This window comes from Motacilla alba, chromosome 6 (assembly GCF_015832195.1).
Source record: "Motacilla alba alba isolate MOTALB_02 chromosome 6, Motacilla_alba_V1.0_pri, whole genome shotgun sequence".
In the NCBI taxonomy this organism is placed as follows: Eukaryota; Metazoa; Chordata; class Aves; order Passeriformes; family Motacillidae; genus Motacilla; species Motacilla alba.
The window spans coordinates 7243825-7260933 of NC_052021.1; the positions used below are offsets into that span (position 1 = coordinate 7243825).

A 17109-nucleotide genomic window follows, 5' to 3' on the forward strand; every position below is an offset into this window, starting at 1 on the left:
GATAATTTACTATTGAGACATCATTAGCAATTGTAATTTTAATATTCCAGCTTTGTATACCTTTTTATATAATTAAGAACTTACATAAATAAGTATCTGTATAATTAACTGTAAATTTATGAGTAATTTCACTCTTTTTTTCCTCGAGTCTCAGTCATTTGTGTCTTATAATTTTATGTTGTGTCTGGGGTGCCAGAAAGGTGTTTTGAGTGTTTTGAACCTTGTTCACCAGCACTTTACTCCAGTTTCAGGGTCATTGCAGGGTTCTTTTCACTTGCGCCATGTTACACTGGGTTGAATTTGGGCCAGCTCTGTTCGTAAGGCTGAGATCTCTTTGCTCCCCCTTCCCGCCCCGTGGAAGGTTTGGAGCACACCTTGACGGTGCCCGTTGTGTGTTGCAGGATGGTTTCACACCTTTGGCAGTAGCTTTGCAGCAAGGCCATGACCAGGTGGTTTCCCTGCTGCTGGAAAATGACACCAAGGGGAAGGTTCGCCTGCCCGCCCTTCACATCGCGGCTCGCAAGGACGACACCAAGGCGGCGGCTCTGCTCCTGCAGAACGACCACAACGCTGATGTGGAGTCGAAGGTCAGTTGGCAAAAGCAAGGAGCTTTGATGCTCTCAGGTGCTGACCACACCCAGGGGAGATTTCCCCTGGTGTGAGCTGTTTTGCTGCAGTTACACAGAACTTTCTCCTCTAACACCTGATAAGGAATAACATTTGATTTGCCTCCTTTGCCTCTTTCTCCCCCATTCCCCTTCTGTTTAAATCAGGGTTAATTTCTCTTGTAGAAACCTTGCAAATGCAAAATAATAAACAAAATATTATTTTAATTATTATCTTGGAAATGAGAGCCGCTCCTGAAAGCAGTGGCGGGCTGTAGGTACTGCGCAGTTGCCATTCAATCAGCTGTCTGCACAATTTCAACTTGGAGAACTTTGGTAAACATGTAACAATTAGCACTCGAAGTACTCGCTGGTTCTGCTTCCACCCTGTGGAGCTTCCCGTGTGTGCCGGGCGTGCTGCCACCCGAGCTGCCGTGCCCCGCAGCCATCATGAAGCTTTCTGCACCCATGTCACCAGTGGTGGACTAACCGTTCATTTTTTCCCCCTCTTTGCTTCCAAATGTGTTAACCTAGATGATGGTGAATAGAACAACAGAGGTATATATAAATATATATATGCATCATCACTCCTCCATGACTTAGTGCTGCTGCATCATTTCTCCCTCCTGTCTGCATTGCATATTATAGGATAGACACCTGCTTTAGATGAAATGAAGTAGCATGTGCTAGAGAAGACTGTAGTTTAGAGACCAGGGCTCTCTGCAGCTGGAACTAGGGTGTAAAAGTAAGAGCGAAGCACTCTTGGGAACCAACTGCCATCATAAAAGGGCTGTATTATGAGAGATGGAGTTTTCAGGGACTCTCATGGAGCATATGTTTATCAGATGTTCTAAGAGCTGCAGACAACCCTGTCATGTTGTGCATCCAGGTCTGATCCTAGGCTTCTGCATGACACTTACCTCGATGGTGTCAGCAAATAGAATGATCTGAGAGTGGTTTTACAGCTGCAAAACTCCCGAAGCAAGGCAGTGGCAGCTAGCATGGCTTGCTAACAATTTAGAAATGCATCTAGTTCCCATAAGGTTTCATACTTTGCAGGACTGATGGAATTGCTGCATGTTTTAGCATTATTTTAAAAGGAAGTAAAACTATTTAAATATGAAAATCAGTTGCTGAAGTAATTTTATCAGTAAGATGTCTTTTAATTAGGGTGGTAACTCATGGTGTCTGAACATAACCCAGTGTGATTGCCCACAGTGGGAGACTGGTCCTTATGGTGCTAACCCTTGGAAAAAAAAAACATATTAATAATTTAAAATAGTCTTTGATGTTATTTTCATTTGCATCTACTTTGAATTTATAAAAATCAGTTAGCAAATATCATTAAATGACTTGTATTTGAACTTCTGCAATGAATCTTTAAGAGATTTAACTTGCAAGATTGACATAATACCAATAACTATATTTTTCTAGTTAGAAGCTAATTTCTTATAAAAGTCAGATCATTGCTTTAATACTCAAATGTTTTGCTGCTGTTTTCCTGGAATAACTGAAAGTTTTATTCGACTTCTTTTCTTCTAGAATAATTATGTTAATTTTTTTCCCTCCTGCATAGCAATGTGATTTTATTTAGATTCTCGGAGATACTATAAATAAACATCAGTGAGTGAAAACTAGTACAGAATTGGAGTGGTGACTTGCAGCAGGCTCCTATTACTAGCTTTTGTCAGTGATGTGCCACGAATGGTGGGGTGCTAGTGCGATATTTTTTTTAAGTATCCATTGGTTGTGTTTTGTTATTTTGCAGAGTGGGTTCACTCCCCTCCACATAGCTGCTCACTATGGGAATATCAATGTAGCCACGTTGCTGTTGAACCGGGGTGCTGCCGTGGACTTCACTGCAAGGGTGAGTGTGGAGCCACTTATGCTCAATTTGCTTTGCAGCCACGTGGCCACAGCTTCTGCACAGAGCTGTGAGAGCCACATCTCCCTCACCAGCCAAGGGGCCCGACCTGGCTGAGCTGTTCTGTTACCATCTGGTGCAAAGGGGCTTTCCCTGGGCTGCTGAACCAAACGTGAGCTCGAGACCTCACCTCCCAAAACTTCTGCTTTCATCGAATGGAGCTGCTGTTTTTGTGGTTCCAGCCTTGCAAAAGCTGGCATCCAGGGGCACAAATGCTTCCACCTGTAGCTGTGACATATGGCATGAGTGATGTGTCCCTGCTGAATTCTCCTCACCGTGCCGTCGCTTCCAGTGAACATCAGGTGTGGTGGTGAAGAAAGCATCTGTGCTCCCATTGCATGCACAAGAGCAGGTGATTCATAAAGGAAATCTGAGAAACTGGATGAGTAGGAAATGAAGTGAGACCTAGGAGTGGAATCCACAGTGTAAGCAGAAGAAAGACAGGAAACAATAGAAGGAAGTTAGTGCTGGACGAACAGGGGAAAATCCCAAACAGATATGGACAGGGATACAGCATGAAGGATAGGGGTACAAAATGAAGAGAAAGGAAAGATAGTGATGCCAGGCATGAGACCAAATAAATAAATAAACCCCAAAACAAAACAAACTGAGGCTCTGCAAGGCTTTGGATCACCAAACCTTATCCAAACAAAGCCAGGGAAGAGATGTGGTGGTGATCCAGGACAATAGGGAGATAAAATCAAGGCATTCAAAGTGAAGGCAAATGCTGATGTAAGAGTAAATAGGCATATGTTGGCCATGAATGTTGTCTAGAAATTTAGATATTTCCTATTAAATCTTAGTAATTAATGTTATTTAATTAATAACTGCTTAATAATGAATATTAAATATAACTAGTGAGTTTCTGGAACAATATTTCAATTAAATTAGAAAAAGTAAAAAAAAAATCCAGTGTAAATTCAAGATTATATTTGTGAGGGGAATTATGTCATGTGGATAATCCAGCAGCTCCTCTTTTGAGATTTTTGATCATGTGTTAATGTTTATTACTTTTGCAGGAGGAAAAGTACTACAACACTGCTTAGAGCATTTGCACAAAGGGAAAAGTGAATTTGCAGTATTATACTTCAGATAGTTTATATGGCTAAAAACTTGAGTGCTTCTGTAGGTGAGGCACATATTTACATGCAGCAGAGTTGTTATGGCAAGCCTCGCAAACCCCTTGCTTTGCTTTCACTGATAGCATTGACCTCTGATTTCCAAGTCCTTTAGCTGACCCAATTAGAGCATTAAGGCATTTCATACCATCCCAGGCTTTGGCATTGAGTATTTGATAAGCCCTAATCACAGAAGTGGGGAAGACAAATGGGGTCTTGGGTCAACTCTTTCCCACTCAGAAACAAGATTAGGGATTAGCAATGCTCCTACATTAGCAATTAGCAGCATTTAGTACCAGTGCACTAAATACCATCTGCCTATGCTTGTTTTAATAGAATAATAAGTCTTAGGCTTGAGCGGCTCTGTTTTGGATTAAGGGCACTTGTGAAGAGCACATCCAGAGCAAAAAGGCCATTCTTGCCTCCTCTTCAAGATCTGGACATTCTAAATTCTGCCTCCATTGGTTGTCATCATCAGCCAGAGTTCTGGGATGGCTGGGGAGGTGGGGATGCAGTGACACCAGCCTGAAGGAGCAGTGGGCTGAGGCTGTGACTCAAGGAGCACTGAGCTCATGTTTGTGCTTGTGATACAGGGCAGGGGCATCCAGAGAGAGAGAGAGAGAGAGCTCATCTCCACTCCGTGGCAGTTGCAAATCTAGATAAAGTTGTTGTGACAGAAAGAATTGTAGCATAAATAACAGTAATATGGAGCTGAATTTTGTTCTTTAGTGCTTATCAGACTGCAGAGAATGAAAGCACTGCGCAGGAGGATGGGTTAGGTTCTGGCAGAGCAGTGGATTTGTGGGCTAACAGAGCACTTCCAATTATCAGCACCGAGTAGCAGAGCCCTTGCTTGATCCCTGATTACCCAAAGTGCAAAACAGGTACTGAAAACGACCCACAGGTAGAGCCTGCTCATTGCCACCTCGTTGGCTCTTGTTGAAGTATCTGTAAACACTATCCACACTCTGCTGTCTTCCCTCTGCAGGAAAGACCCTTGTTTGAGATGCTGACAGTGTGAGATGAGCAACAGGCAAAGATATGGAAGGGCTGTAACCCAAATAAAATATTACCATATGGACTGTAGCTTTCAGAAGTGGAAAGAGCAAACTTTTAAGATGGGGTGTCAAATGCACTTTGTGCATTTTTGCTTTGTTCTTACTAAATAAATACAAATTAACACTACTAGTCTATCTCTCGGTTTATATTCAGACTCTTCAGGAAAGTACAATTCTAGGGAGAGGTTTGAAGAAGAGAAGAGGATTATGGTAACAAAAGAAGCTTGTGTGAGCAGGGTAATGTGAAGACAAATGTGTGACAAATTGCTGTCTGCCATCTGCCACCATCAGTGTAGTCAGGGTGAGGAAAGGTGGAGGAATGTGAATGGATGTGTAGGATGAAGGCAGAGCTGTAAGGCCAAGGGCAAGTGTGGTGAAATGAAGAGCAGGTGAATGTAAGGAAAAGGAGGGCAGGCCTGTGGCTAAGGAAATCTCCTCAGCTGCTGTTTCCAAGAGCCCTGAGGGAAGGAGGAGACTCCAGCAGCGAAGGCAAGGAAAGAGATGAGCTTGCTGATGGCTCTCAGTGTGTGGGCAGGAGCAGCAGTGGTGCTGTACTGTAAGGAAATGATGTCCCCAGTGATATTCAGTAGCAGCTGCTCCCTCAGCCCCGCTGGTACACACCTGCCTGCCTCTCAGCTGTCACATATTCCCTTGGTCCCTTCTATCACCACAGCCAGGGGACAGGCACAGCTCCAGGAGCTCTAACAGGTGTCACAGTGCCTGCCAGCCTGTGTACCTGCTGACTGGAGAGGCTGGGGGGTTGGAAATGTACCTGCTTTTACAGGTTTGCACTCCTGCAGCCGAGTGACTGATGTCATGTCAGCTCTCCCTGTGAGCTGCATTAGCACTTCTGTGTCTGCTTTCTCCTCTTGCCTTGCTGCAGGTGCAGGGAAGGTGGCACAGCAAACTCCCCATTGGGACGGATGGAAGTAATTTCAGTAAATCAGCTTGTGATGCCCTTTATTCCACCTATAAACAAGGAGGCAGCTCTGGGAGCCGTCCTAACCTCATTCCAAATGAAACAAAATCTCCTTATTCAGCTGGATGTTTGCCATTTTCTAACAAAGCAAAAACAATCATTCCAAATTGCTCGACTTCTTGGGCTCAAACTCAACAGAAAACCTGTCACAATTACTGGCAGGGTATGCATTGCAGGGTAACAGGCATTTTATGACTACTCATCATCCTTTTCCTGTAGTACATGATCATGTGTCCAGCTTCTCCAAAATACTTCAAATACTTCATTGCATCACCATAATTCCCTCTTGCTTAACTGGGAGACAATCACACAGAAGCTAAAGAAGTGGAGGAGAATAAAGGGTAACTGAGGGTGAAGTCGGCCTCCTTTCTTGGCCAGATTAACACTTTAAAGCAGTCACCACTTGGGGTGTGAAGGATTACAACACCTCCAGGCACCCTTCTCTTAGCTGACAGTGTGATGAATCCTACTTACAAACTGGAAGGGTAGCCAGATACCTTTAAGTGAATCTAGTTAATCAATTTTTTCAACGGGAAAAACTAATTCCTGCCATTTTAAAACTATTGTTTATCGGCCACTTGTGCCTTTAAATCAAACTGTATCAGATGTGTTACCTAGAGTTTTAATGATTTTGAAGGTGTTTTGAATAAACTGGGAATTTTATTTAGGTAAAAGTTATCTTTTGGGGGTTCATACAGTCTTGAGATAGCCTTCTTCTGTCTGAGATGATCTTCCAGTGGAAAGATCTGTTTAGCTCAGGTGAGGATATGCCTTTGGAGCTCCACCTGTCTCTGAGGAAAACAGAAAGGAAGGAAGGATGAAATTCTCTGCAGCTTCCAGAGCAACAGCTGGGAGAAACCTCTGTGACCCCCTCATCCACTCTGTGCTTGAGCAAGTCAGAAGATGGAGGTAGCCAGGGAATCCATTGTGTGAAGATGACCTCTCCCTGCATCTTTCTTGCCAAAGCAGAAGGGAGGAGCTCGTCACTGTGCCATAAAACTGCATCCAGCCCTGGGAAAGCCTTCCTGATCCACAGCACTCCTTGTCCTAGAGGAGATCTCAGTTCCACTGGGAGTGGGCTTTGCCTGCAGAAAGTTTGCTTACTGGAAGGTTAGGAAAGGTTTTGGTAATTTCGAGGGTGGTGTGAGGACAACATGCATTAATGATGACCCTGAGGCTGGGAAGCAGAACACCATTAGCCCATCAAAAGGAGCAGGCAATATCTAAGTGACAGTGGCATAAGAGAAAAACATCTTTGTTTCCCCAGTGGTGGTTTGCCATAAGAGCCCCTTTCTATAGTCTTTCTTGATTCATTTTATCCAGGATTCATTTTATACATCTCAACCCTGAAGAAAGTTAAGTATATAAGCACACAAGAACTAAAATAGCACAATATAAGACTTACTGGCATTGAGAAGAGAAGGAAAAAAGCTGGAAAATTGTGTGCTGTTGAGGGTTTCCTGGAAAGCATCTGATTGTGCATTTTTATCTTTAATTTCTGAAACATCTATAAAAGCCTCAGTGATCCCAGTGACTGCTACTGGAATATAAGACTTTTCTCTGCAGGAGTTCTGCTGTGTTGTAGCTCTAGTTCCGAACTGCAGAAAAACACAGGGGAGGATATTGAGTGTTTTAACATACAGCATGTTGATGTTGGGGCATAGTTGCATATGAGGATCTTCAAATGCACACCACAATCTTCCCACACCTCCAGGATCTGGTAATAGTGGTAATAACAATGCAGTGGTGCTGCTGACAATTCCAGTGTGAAAAAAACCACCATTATGCTCTTTCCTTAAAAACCTCTAATGCTGGAGGGATTTTCCAGACCGTATAAGATATTTCTGTTATAGCAAAAATAGCTGGCTGTTTTCAGCTTCTGTCTTACACATTCTGTGTCAATATTAAGCTCTTCCTAGAGTTTGCTCTTAGTTGAGGCATGAGAAAAACTGTCTTACTAAATTCCAACTTAATCTGAACATTTTGATGAGAGACTTTTCTGGTTTGTTTTAAATCAAAGTGAAATTTGAAATCAGATCATGTAATTTTTCTGATTAAAACTGTACTCCACTGAGAGGCTGGGAGAGCTCAGAGGTGGAGGTAAGTTCTCTCATTGGCAGCAAGAAGAAATGCCAAGTCCATGTGACTGGCAGTGAGTTTTCACAGTCCTGATGTGATCAGCTGCTCAGTCAGCATTTAAATCAATGCAGCACATGACTAGGAAAGGTTTTCCCTTTGTTTCGTGCCTTCTTTTAAAGTGCATTTCAGAGCCCAATATGAAGCTGTGAGTGCAAACATTTACTTTTCTTGGTTATTATTAGCATCCTTATGCTCGTAAAACTCCAGCTGTGATGGGAGAAAGAGGCAATCTCACAGGACAGCATTGCACACCAGAAACCCAGGGGGAGTTCCTGGTTTTCTAAATGCATTAAAATGGAACCATAGAAGATCTGCTTTGCACACTGATGATTTTAACCCTATTTTTCCTTGACTTCCTAGCCATTCATGTGGCTAATTTGTAGAAAGGAGCCATTATGACTGCTGTGGTGAGCTGGGATGGATAACACTGTGTGTCAGAGGGCAGCTGATCTCATTTCAGCTGGGACGTGTTTGGTGGCTCATTTCTCAACACAAGATAACTGAAAAGTTTTTGAGTTTTCTTGGGAAGCTATAGATAGAGAGCTGCAGCTGGAAAGGCTTGGTGTTCCCTCTGATCAGGCACAAGCAAAGGCCACTGATTGTAAAAGCAGGTCACTCCTCTCCCATTGTATTTGTGGATGTTGTGTGGCTCTGGAGGAAAGCACAGCCCTGTGTGAGGAGGTGGTGGGATGCAGCAGGCAGGATGGAGACAAAGGGAAAACCACCATCCATAATGCTGTTGAGAGCACAGAAGAAGTTGCATGCACCTAATCCATGGCATTTGAGCTATGTACAGTCTCAGAGGACTTGAGGTCACTTGTCCCAGGAAATCTGCCAAGAAGGAGAGGAAAGGCTGTGTTCTAATTGATAATCCTATGGCCATTTTCTCCGTAGTTTTAGCTTGCTATTCTCACGATGATGTTTCTTATTCCCTGTAGACTTTATTAACTCACAAATTGGACCTCAGTGTGAAGGGGTCTGCCTGACACATTACCCAGCTTTGGATAGTTCAACAGCAAGGGCAAGCAGCGCTCCAGCAGGAACTCTAGATCTGAACCACAGAATTCAACGGCAACTTTTGGAAGGCATTTCAGCTTCATTACTGCAGGAAAACATCTTCAAAATTTTCCTGATTTACTATTCTATCTTAAGAACAAAGGGAGAAATTTGTAGAAGATCAAACGGATAAAAATAGACTGAAAAGACAGCAGATGCTGTTGATACACTGAAGAATTCAGAACCTTACATTTGGTGGCTATTTTGTTTGCTGATACCACAGTTTTAGTGTTAATAAACAGCACCAAAGTTGCACATATTATAAAACTTTTTTTTATCTCGTTTCTTGTGACAAGTACAAATAACTCCATTTTGAGTTCCTTGCTTTACATTTTGTCATCAGAAGAATTAATGGTGGTGCTGTCTGAGGTTTTTTCACTTCTCAGTTCGTGTTCTTAATTGTGAGATGAGAGATGGGGAAGGGCCATACATATGAAACTTCTAGCTGTGATTCTTTAAGACTTGGTACAACAGAGTATTGACCAAAGCCAAGTTTCTTGGCCTGAACATCAGTGTGTAATTATTCAAGCATTCAAATCGTGCATCTCTTCTTTCATCTGTTTGGAGTCAGAATTCTCAGCCAGCTGAATTATTACTTAGCATTCTTTGCTGCCAGTAAAAACTTAAATAGCTAAACAGCAAAATTAAATTCTGAGTAGAGACTTGCCCCCTCTCTTTTTTCTCCTTCTTTTCCTCACTGTGTTTTCCTGAGATGTCAAGGGTGAAAAAGGTTAAAAGTGTTTTTAATCCTTCATCCCTTAACTTTTTAATGAACTGTCTGATCAGGTTAGTGAAGTACAACAAAAACTGCAAACTCCTTCCAAGGGAATGAGTGCTCTTTCCTAGGAAGGAGAAGCTCTTTGGTCATGCATAAGGACAGATATTATACTGGACATACAGAGCTTAATTTGCTTGATTCCTCCTGCTCCATTAATTATTTCAGGCAAGCTGTGTGTAGTTGGTTTTCCTCACAAAATTTTTCTGGAGCAATCACATTCTTTCTCCATCCATCTCTTTGTAATGTGAACTTGCTGCCTATTTTCAACCAAAAGTAACTCCAGATTTCAAGATGCTAAAGACATGAAATTTATATGGTTTTTGTAAAGACAGGTGATCACATAGAGCAAAGATGGATTGCTGGCTCTCAAGCTCAGCCCTTATTCAGTGCTGTAGAATTTCCTCACATTTCCAGCCAGCGTGATCGCCCCTGTCAGAAGCTGGGAGAGAAATATGCTGTCCTAATAGTTTTGGTAGCAATCCAGAAATCTGAATGTCATTTGAACAGGACTTGGTTTTGAACATGAAAGTGGATATTTTTCATTTTTTCACCACTGCAAGCAAACAGTGTCACCTCACCCTTAATTGCTAAGGGGAAGTCATCGCTTTTAGTTTTGAGCTGTGTGTTTGCCAGCACTCATCCCTCTATTCCAGAATCAACTCTCCTTCATTCATGGCAGCAGGAGCTTTGATTGGCAAATAAATAGATCCAAAGTGCACATTCTTATGTGGTGATGCTCTCCCTTGCGCTGCACTAGAGTCAGCTTAGTGTTGAGATGAATGAGTACCAGACTTCTAACAGGTGTTTGTCTTGCCTTCTGTAATGCTGCCCCTTCCTCCTCCATTTCTTCCTTGATGCTTGGAAAACACTTCTTGTCTGTGTATGAGGCAGTAAATTATTAGTACTAAATTATTTTGATGTATTAACAGGGCACTAGGGTCTGTTAGGCTGAGTTAACCTCTTTACCCCATAACATCAGCAAGTGGAAAAAGGTGATTCTTTAATCTAAATTACCTGCAGTACTCTACTTGAAGACACAAAAGTTATTTCCTTTACCATTTTTTTTCTCAGGAAAGTAGAATTCATCTCTCTCTCCCTCTGACCTCAGTAACATCTTTCCTCCTGGGAAGAGAAAAAAAGCAGAAAGTATCTCCACATAATTGTTTTTCTCCTTTTTTTTCTCTCCTTTTTGTGACTGGTACAGTATTGTAGTGACCCCATATTATATCCAGTGTCAGCTCCCAGTCAAATAGAATTAACTCTTTTTTTTTCAAAACCATCTCACAGAAAATTTAAGTGATCACATAGTTTTATCTCCCTGAAAGGACTAGACATGCTGCACTTTCTGTTTAATGTGCTGAGCATCTTCTTGTTTCACTTTGCTTTTTAAAGGAACGAGAAGCTACCCCAGCACAGTCATCACTTTGATCCTCTAATGATCATGAATATTGTAGAAGGGATCTCTGTCATTTAACCTTGCTAACATGTATTTTACCTCTGAGATGATATTAATTAGTACCTTCTAGTAGTAGAGTTTGCTTCATAGTGAAATTTTGTGTAAAAGAAAATGTAGCAACTGCATGAGGTACATGGTGTTATGATTAGGCTGTGAGTCAGCTTGTCACACCTGAGAGGGGATCTTTTCTTGGTGCTGGCTCTCCATCACAGCACTCACCTGTGGTTCTGAGGACGTGCTGCTGAAGGCTCTGTTAGCCAGCTCAGACAGCCATTCCCCTCCCTGCTGCTCAGGGTGCCTTTGATTCAGCCAGCCACAGGACACTGGGTATGCTGCTTTCTGCTGGGTCCCAGGGCTGCTGGCTTACGCAGCCAGCTGTTTGTGCTGCCCCCAACACTCAGGAGCACCTCCCTTACAATTCTGTGTGTCTGCATACCCTAGCTGCATGCTCTGTTTAGATCCTTTCTATTTTTCCTTGGCTCCATATGATCAAATACATACAGGACGTGGCCTTCATAGGCCACGAGATAAAGGATTCAGCAGAGCATGAACAGACGTCCTGGCTGCATCTTGTTAAGAAGTGCTGCCCGTGTGTGCTCAGCGTGGGTTATGTAACTGTCCTGGATGTGCAGCATCCCTGCCTGTGCCAGCCTGCCAGGCACCACTCAGGGAAGCACACACACTTCTCTGCAGCCCCACTTCCAGCACGGTGTTGCCCCCATTAGAGGAGCAAATTGAGCAGGCAAAATTAAGGGTGGAACTGAAATGAAGGTGCTTGCCAGGCTTTCAGAGTTTGCTGGTAATGTTCAGAAATAAGTAATGCTGGCCTCTCATAATTTTTGGATGAGATCTGCAGAAATAATGGTTTTGTTTATTTTTCTATGGCTCCTAGAAGGCTGGTGAAGTTGAGGTATGAATCCTTATCACTACAGCCTCCTAAACAACCACAGCTGGATTAAATTGCTAAGGTTCAGTAAAATTGCATAAGTTCAACCTTTAAGTAAAAGTTGTGAGCTGAGGCACAATCATGTCATCTTATAACCCTAACAACAATTTGATTTCTGTCTTCAGCGTGTGTATGTACAGATATCAGGCCAGTAATTCACATGTGATGTTGAACTCAGCTTCCCTTTGCTTTCATGCTCCCAGGGAAAGAAACTGTGTTATGATTTAGCAAACTGGGCATAATTCACTCTGTGAGCCAAATAAAAATGGAATTCATGAAAGACAGACATAAGCATATTTATTTTCATGTTGTTTTCTTCCACAGAATGACATCACACCGTTGCACGTTGCATCAAAAAGGGGAAACGCAAATATGGTCAAACTCCTACTTGATCGAGGAGCTAAAATTGATGCCAAAACAAGGGTAAGCTCAAGTGTGAGTGCTGCCAGTGACTGTGGGGAATGACTGCCTCTGACCTGTGTGTTTCTGTAGAGCTTAAATCATTCATCTTGCCAGCAGGCTACTACAGCTGCACTGCATTTATTTTTAATGAAATTATTGCAGTAGGATACTAACATTTTGCATCTCTTACAGCAGTGTGTGAAGCACCAAGGATGGCAAAGCTCACAGCCAACCATTTTCCATGTTCCCTTTCCAGTGTTTCATTAGGAGCTACTTTTATCTTCTTGGGAGTAGAGGTGAAAGCACAGGAACACGCTAAAAGACGAGAATCCAAGTCAGATCTTTCAGAATTTGAATGCTAGCAGGGTAACTTTGAGATGCACTGTGTGTTTGCCTTTCACTATCCACAGGCAGTGTCACAGAGTGTGTGTGGCTGGTGATTCTCCTGCTGCTCAGGCTCTGGGTGGGATTTGTCAGCACATGTGTCGGGCACAGGGATGGTTTCCATCAGGCTGACACCTAACTCAGTGCCCTCAGTGACTTAGAAACTCAATGCATGTGGTTATGTCTAAATGCTGTAGTTAAAACCCAACCAAGCCACGAATATTTTATGATATTTTATTTACTTACAAAGCAGGAAAAAAAAAAAAGAGTGAGAGTAGGAAAAAGTTCAAATGTTTGGAAGTAAATCTGGAACTAGTGGTGCTGTGGGCTGTCAGGGCAGTCTTTGCAACAGACTCCTGTGACTTTGCAAGAAGCTGTAACTCTCAAGAGCTGTCCCAGTGACTTTCTGACAGTTATAATTTTCTTGACATATTAATTTATCACCTTTACCTTTACCATTTTGAATTCATCTGTGTAAGTTCTACCATTCAGAATCATTCTAAGCAAAATCAATGATTAACCTAAGAATAGTTTTCCTACAGTTGTTCCTGTATTCACAGGTTTTTGTTTGGTTCCTGTAGTCTCTGAGATTTCCTGCAGTGCTTGTTAGGCACATTCGTGGCTTTTTTCTGTGTCAAATTCAGAAACTGGGTCACTTTATTTTGTCACCCCTTTGTTCTCTCCACACGCTCTTTCTTATTGCTTCTATTTTACCTTTAGTAGCTGATGGTTTATTTCTAAAATGTTTAAGTTCTTTTCCAGTTGGGCAGCATGGAAGAGATGACTTCTCATGGGTAACGTGGACAGTGGGTATAGCATCTGGGCTGGAATTCCAGCCTCCTCTGTGCCACACGGGGGTACCAGGCTGAGGAGTGTGCTTCTGCCTTGTGGTGGGGAGGGACGCCGTTGGTGCTGTGTAACAGATGTGCATTTGGTCAGAGCAGGGAGAGAGGGACTTGGTGGGGGATTAGTTGCTTCCCTCTGCAAGTATTTGTATGGGCCACTGCAGTCCAAATCATTAGGGACCAGTACTTTAAATAGTTGGAGTCAAGTTAGTTCTTTTAGTTAGGAAAATTCGTGCTCTGCTTCATTTCCTCTGTCACAAGCTCGGGGTCAGACACTGGGATAATTTATGTAACTAAAAATACAGGCTGGGACGGAAACAGGATCTAGGAAGAGGGCAGAAGCATTAACAGCTCCTGAGTCTGGCACAGCTTCCCACTGAGGCAAAAGGCAGCGATGAGTGTGGCTCACGAAGTGCTGGTTTGTTTCTTCTGGCTCCCCCAGAGACTGCCTGCTTCCCCAGCCACCCATCCTCTCCAGAGGTCAGGAGGGATGTGCATAATTCCTCCTTCTAACCTGACCCAATGTTGTTTTCTAAGGCTGAACAATTAAGATATGTCAGCTTGTTTTGTTTTTAATCACTATTTTTCTTTTCAATGTCCCAGATATAGAATGGCCCTACAAAAAATACAGGATGACAAAGGCTCTAGTAATATATCCTTTACAACAGCATCACCACTGCTGAATGCATTGAGAGGCAGAGAGCAGCTGAGTCTGTCTTTTCTGGTGCATGTGTCAAGCCCTGCTTATCAGCTGGATGCCCAGGCAGAGCCCAGCCTTGTGTGTTCTGTGAGGGGCAGGTGCTGAATGCACACACAGCTTGATAACAGGTGGGATTTGCATGAGAAAATAAGTGAGTCTCCTAGTCCCATATTTATAGATGTGAGACCTCTCTCTTTTCTCCTATTTTTTTTAAGAGAGTAACAGAATTTTTGTATGTAAGAGATAAGCAAATTTTTTTTTGTGTTAGGATAGGTTTTTTTTGTCTCGGACGTTATGATACTATTTAATTCAAAGATTGATTATTGAAGACAAAATATCTTCTTTAAGATAAATGGCAAAGGTTCTGTACCCTTATGAAAGGATTACAATAAAATCTTGAAATTTCTGGTTTCTGCTGCTCAGAGGGAGAAATTCTTAGACTTTTCTTTCTCCTGTTTCATGTCTGTATTTCACCTTTAAATGAGAATGCAGAACATACTGTTTTGTGTTGTTGATCAAACACTAACAGAGCCAGGATTTGCTACCCTGACTCTTAGATGGGACAGATCTATCTATTCACCTGGCATTTTGTGGTCTGTTCCTGCAATCCATCCTCTGCATGGGATACTGGAATACTCTCCACATAATGCTTTTTTTTTATTGTTCACAAAACAAATCATTTTATAGATAAATTAAGAAAAAGCCTTTCCTGAGCAATAAGTAAGCTGAGGTAATGATTTCTTTTCCTTAGTCATTTACATGAGCATTTGCATTTGCTGCTGACAGATGGTCCAGGAAACAGCAGTGCTGAAGTACTGCACAAAAGGTTAACATGAAGGGCTAAATCCTTATCCTGTCTAAATTACTGCAAAAGTAATCCAGGAGCTCCCACTTTCTCTGGATTCATTAGGACTGGGATTTGATGAGCACCATTATGCTCTTACACACCTGCACACTGTAGCTGGGAGTTGAGAGAAGATGTAAGACACATCCCAAAAATTATGTTCAAACTATTTTGAGACTCAGACGTGCCTTTTTTTTTTTCCATTTTAGTTCATGCTATGCGGCATTGTTTATTTTAACCAGCTGTTCATCTTCCCTCTGTTTTCTTTTTGTGTGTGAGATGTCTAGCAACTGGTATTTGGGGCTGGGTACTGAATTCTTAAGGGAACCCCTCAAGAACTGTGTGCTGCCAGGGCAGCTTTAATCATTCTGGTTTTTAGCCAAGATTCTGGGCAAAGGCCTGTTAATGCCTCATGTAACATGTTTACTGAATGTTGCCCTAATTATGTTTTTTCTGTCTTCCAGAAAAGACTTTTAAAAGTAAAATTTAATTAGAGAGGTTGATTAAATTAGCTTGATTTGCTTTGGCTGTCTAATACTGTATATGCCAAAGTGAATTTGTGTCTGAAGCAGGCAGCAAGGAAGTTTTAGCCTGGATTAACAATAAGTGTTTATAATCTTCATTCTACTGATTTTGCAGCTAAACAACAGGCCCAGCACTCATATCTGCATGAAAACATGTGGGATATGCTCTTTGAAGATGCATCAGATCATGCATAAGCTGCTCCAGAAAAACCCCATGAATTAAGATATGAAATAACTGCAGTAGCACTGCCTTGGCATTCTGTGTGGGCTTTGCACGTGCGGGGAGAGCAAGCCTTGCTTGTTGCCCAGAAGGGGCAGTTTGCAATAGTTTGCCAATGGAGTGAAGAATTCAGGAAAGCTGGGGCAGTTTGCAATAGTTTGCCAATGGAGTGAAGAATTCAGGAAACCTGGGGCACGGAGGGGCAGTGGGACAGAGCCCTGCTGGGCTGAGTGTGTGCGTGGAGAGTCACTCAGCAGGTAAACCCTGGAGGCAGCAGTAATGGCTCCTCTGGGAACCTCTGGCCCAGGGGACAGGAGTGCCTGCTGCTCCTGCCAAGCAAGACTGTGGACAGGCTCTGGGAGTTGGCTCAAACTCTGACAAGCTCTTGCTGAATATTGACATCACATTTCAGTTTTCACTGGGGATTCTGCTCGGTTTCATCACTCTTAGACCGGGTCAGAAGCTGATGCTCACTGATGTGAGAGCTGTGGTCCTGAGGCTGCTGTGGCTTTGGGAGACAGCCCAGAGGATGCCATGATGCAAGGGGAATCCTGGGTGAGCATTCACAGGGAAGAGGTAGCTGGGGAGTACAAGGAGGCTGCTCTGTGCTGACCCCACGCTGCTCAGGGGTCCCTTAAAGCCACGTGTGGTGGTGAGGAAACACGCAGCAGCAGGAAGGCTCAGTCCCAGGACAGTTTTGACTCCAGTGTAACAAGATCAGGGAGCTACACAGATACCTGAGTGTCAACAGGGACCAGAAACAATGCTTAGGTCTCATTTGTGTGTGTGTATGTTTGAAACAAAAGCAAAAGCAGGCAGCAGCCCCAGAGATGGGTGTGCAATGCTAATGGGAAGCTTGTACCTAATCATAGCTCCTCCTATTGTCCTCTTGGCTTTGCTGAAGCTGCTCTCAGGCTCTCTGGAGGGATAGATAATACAGATGATATGATTTATCATGTCAGTGCATACTTACAGAGTCCTTAATCTGCAGATTATTGTCATAATCGTTTGTAATGGTTTTTCTGAGCCATTGCAGACTCATATTAAGGCAGGTTTGCTTCCTAATACATGTAATATATTTTATGGTTCACATAGTATAGTCTATGTGAACAGTAAATAAGCTGCTAGAAA

The 17109-nt window shown here is 42.7% G+C and overlaps 1 protein-coding gene across 45 annotated transcripts in view; it reads left to right on the top strand.

The window, feature by feature from the left end:
• The window catches only part of ANK3 (ankyrin 3), a 339367-nt gene that overhangs the window by 209850 nt on the left and 112408 nt on the right, over positions 1–17109 (top strand). For 30 of the 45 annotated variants that reach the window (XM_038140069.1, XM_038140090.1, XM_038140071.1 and 27 more), the window contains exons 6-9: positions 402–587; positions 1140–1163; positions 2374–2472; positions 12384–12482. In XM_038140069.1, coding sequence (XP_037995997.1) covers positions 402–587; positions 1140–1163; positions 2374–2472; positions 12384–12482 — 408 coding nt within the window. The remainder of the gene's footprint in view (positions 1–401; positions 588–1139; positions 1164–2373; positions 2473–12383; positions 12483–17109) is intronic. The other 15 variants (XM_038140068.1, XM_038140063.1, XM_038140067.1 and 12 more) reach the window with 1 other exon arrangement.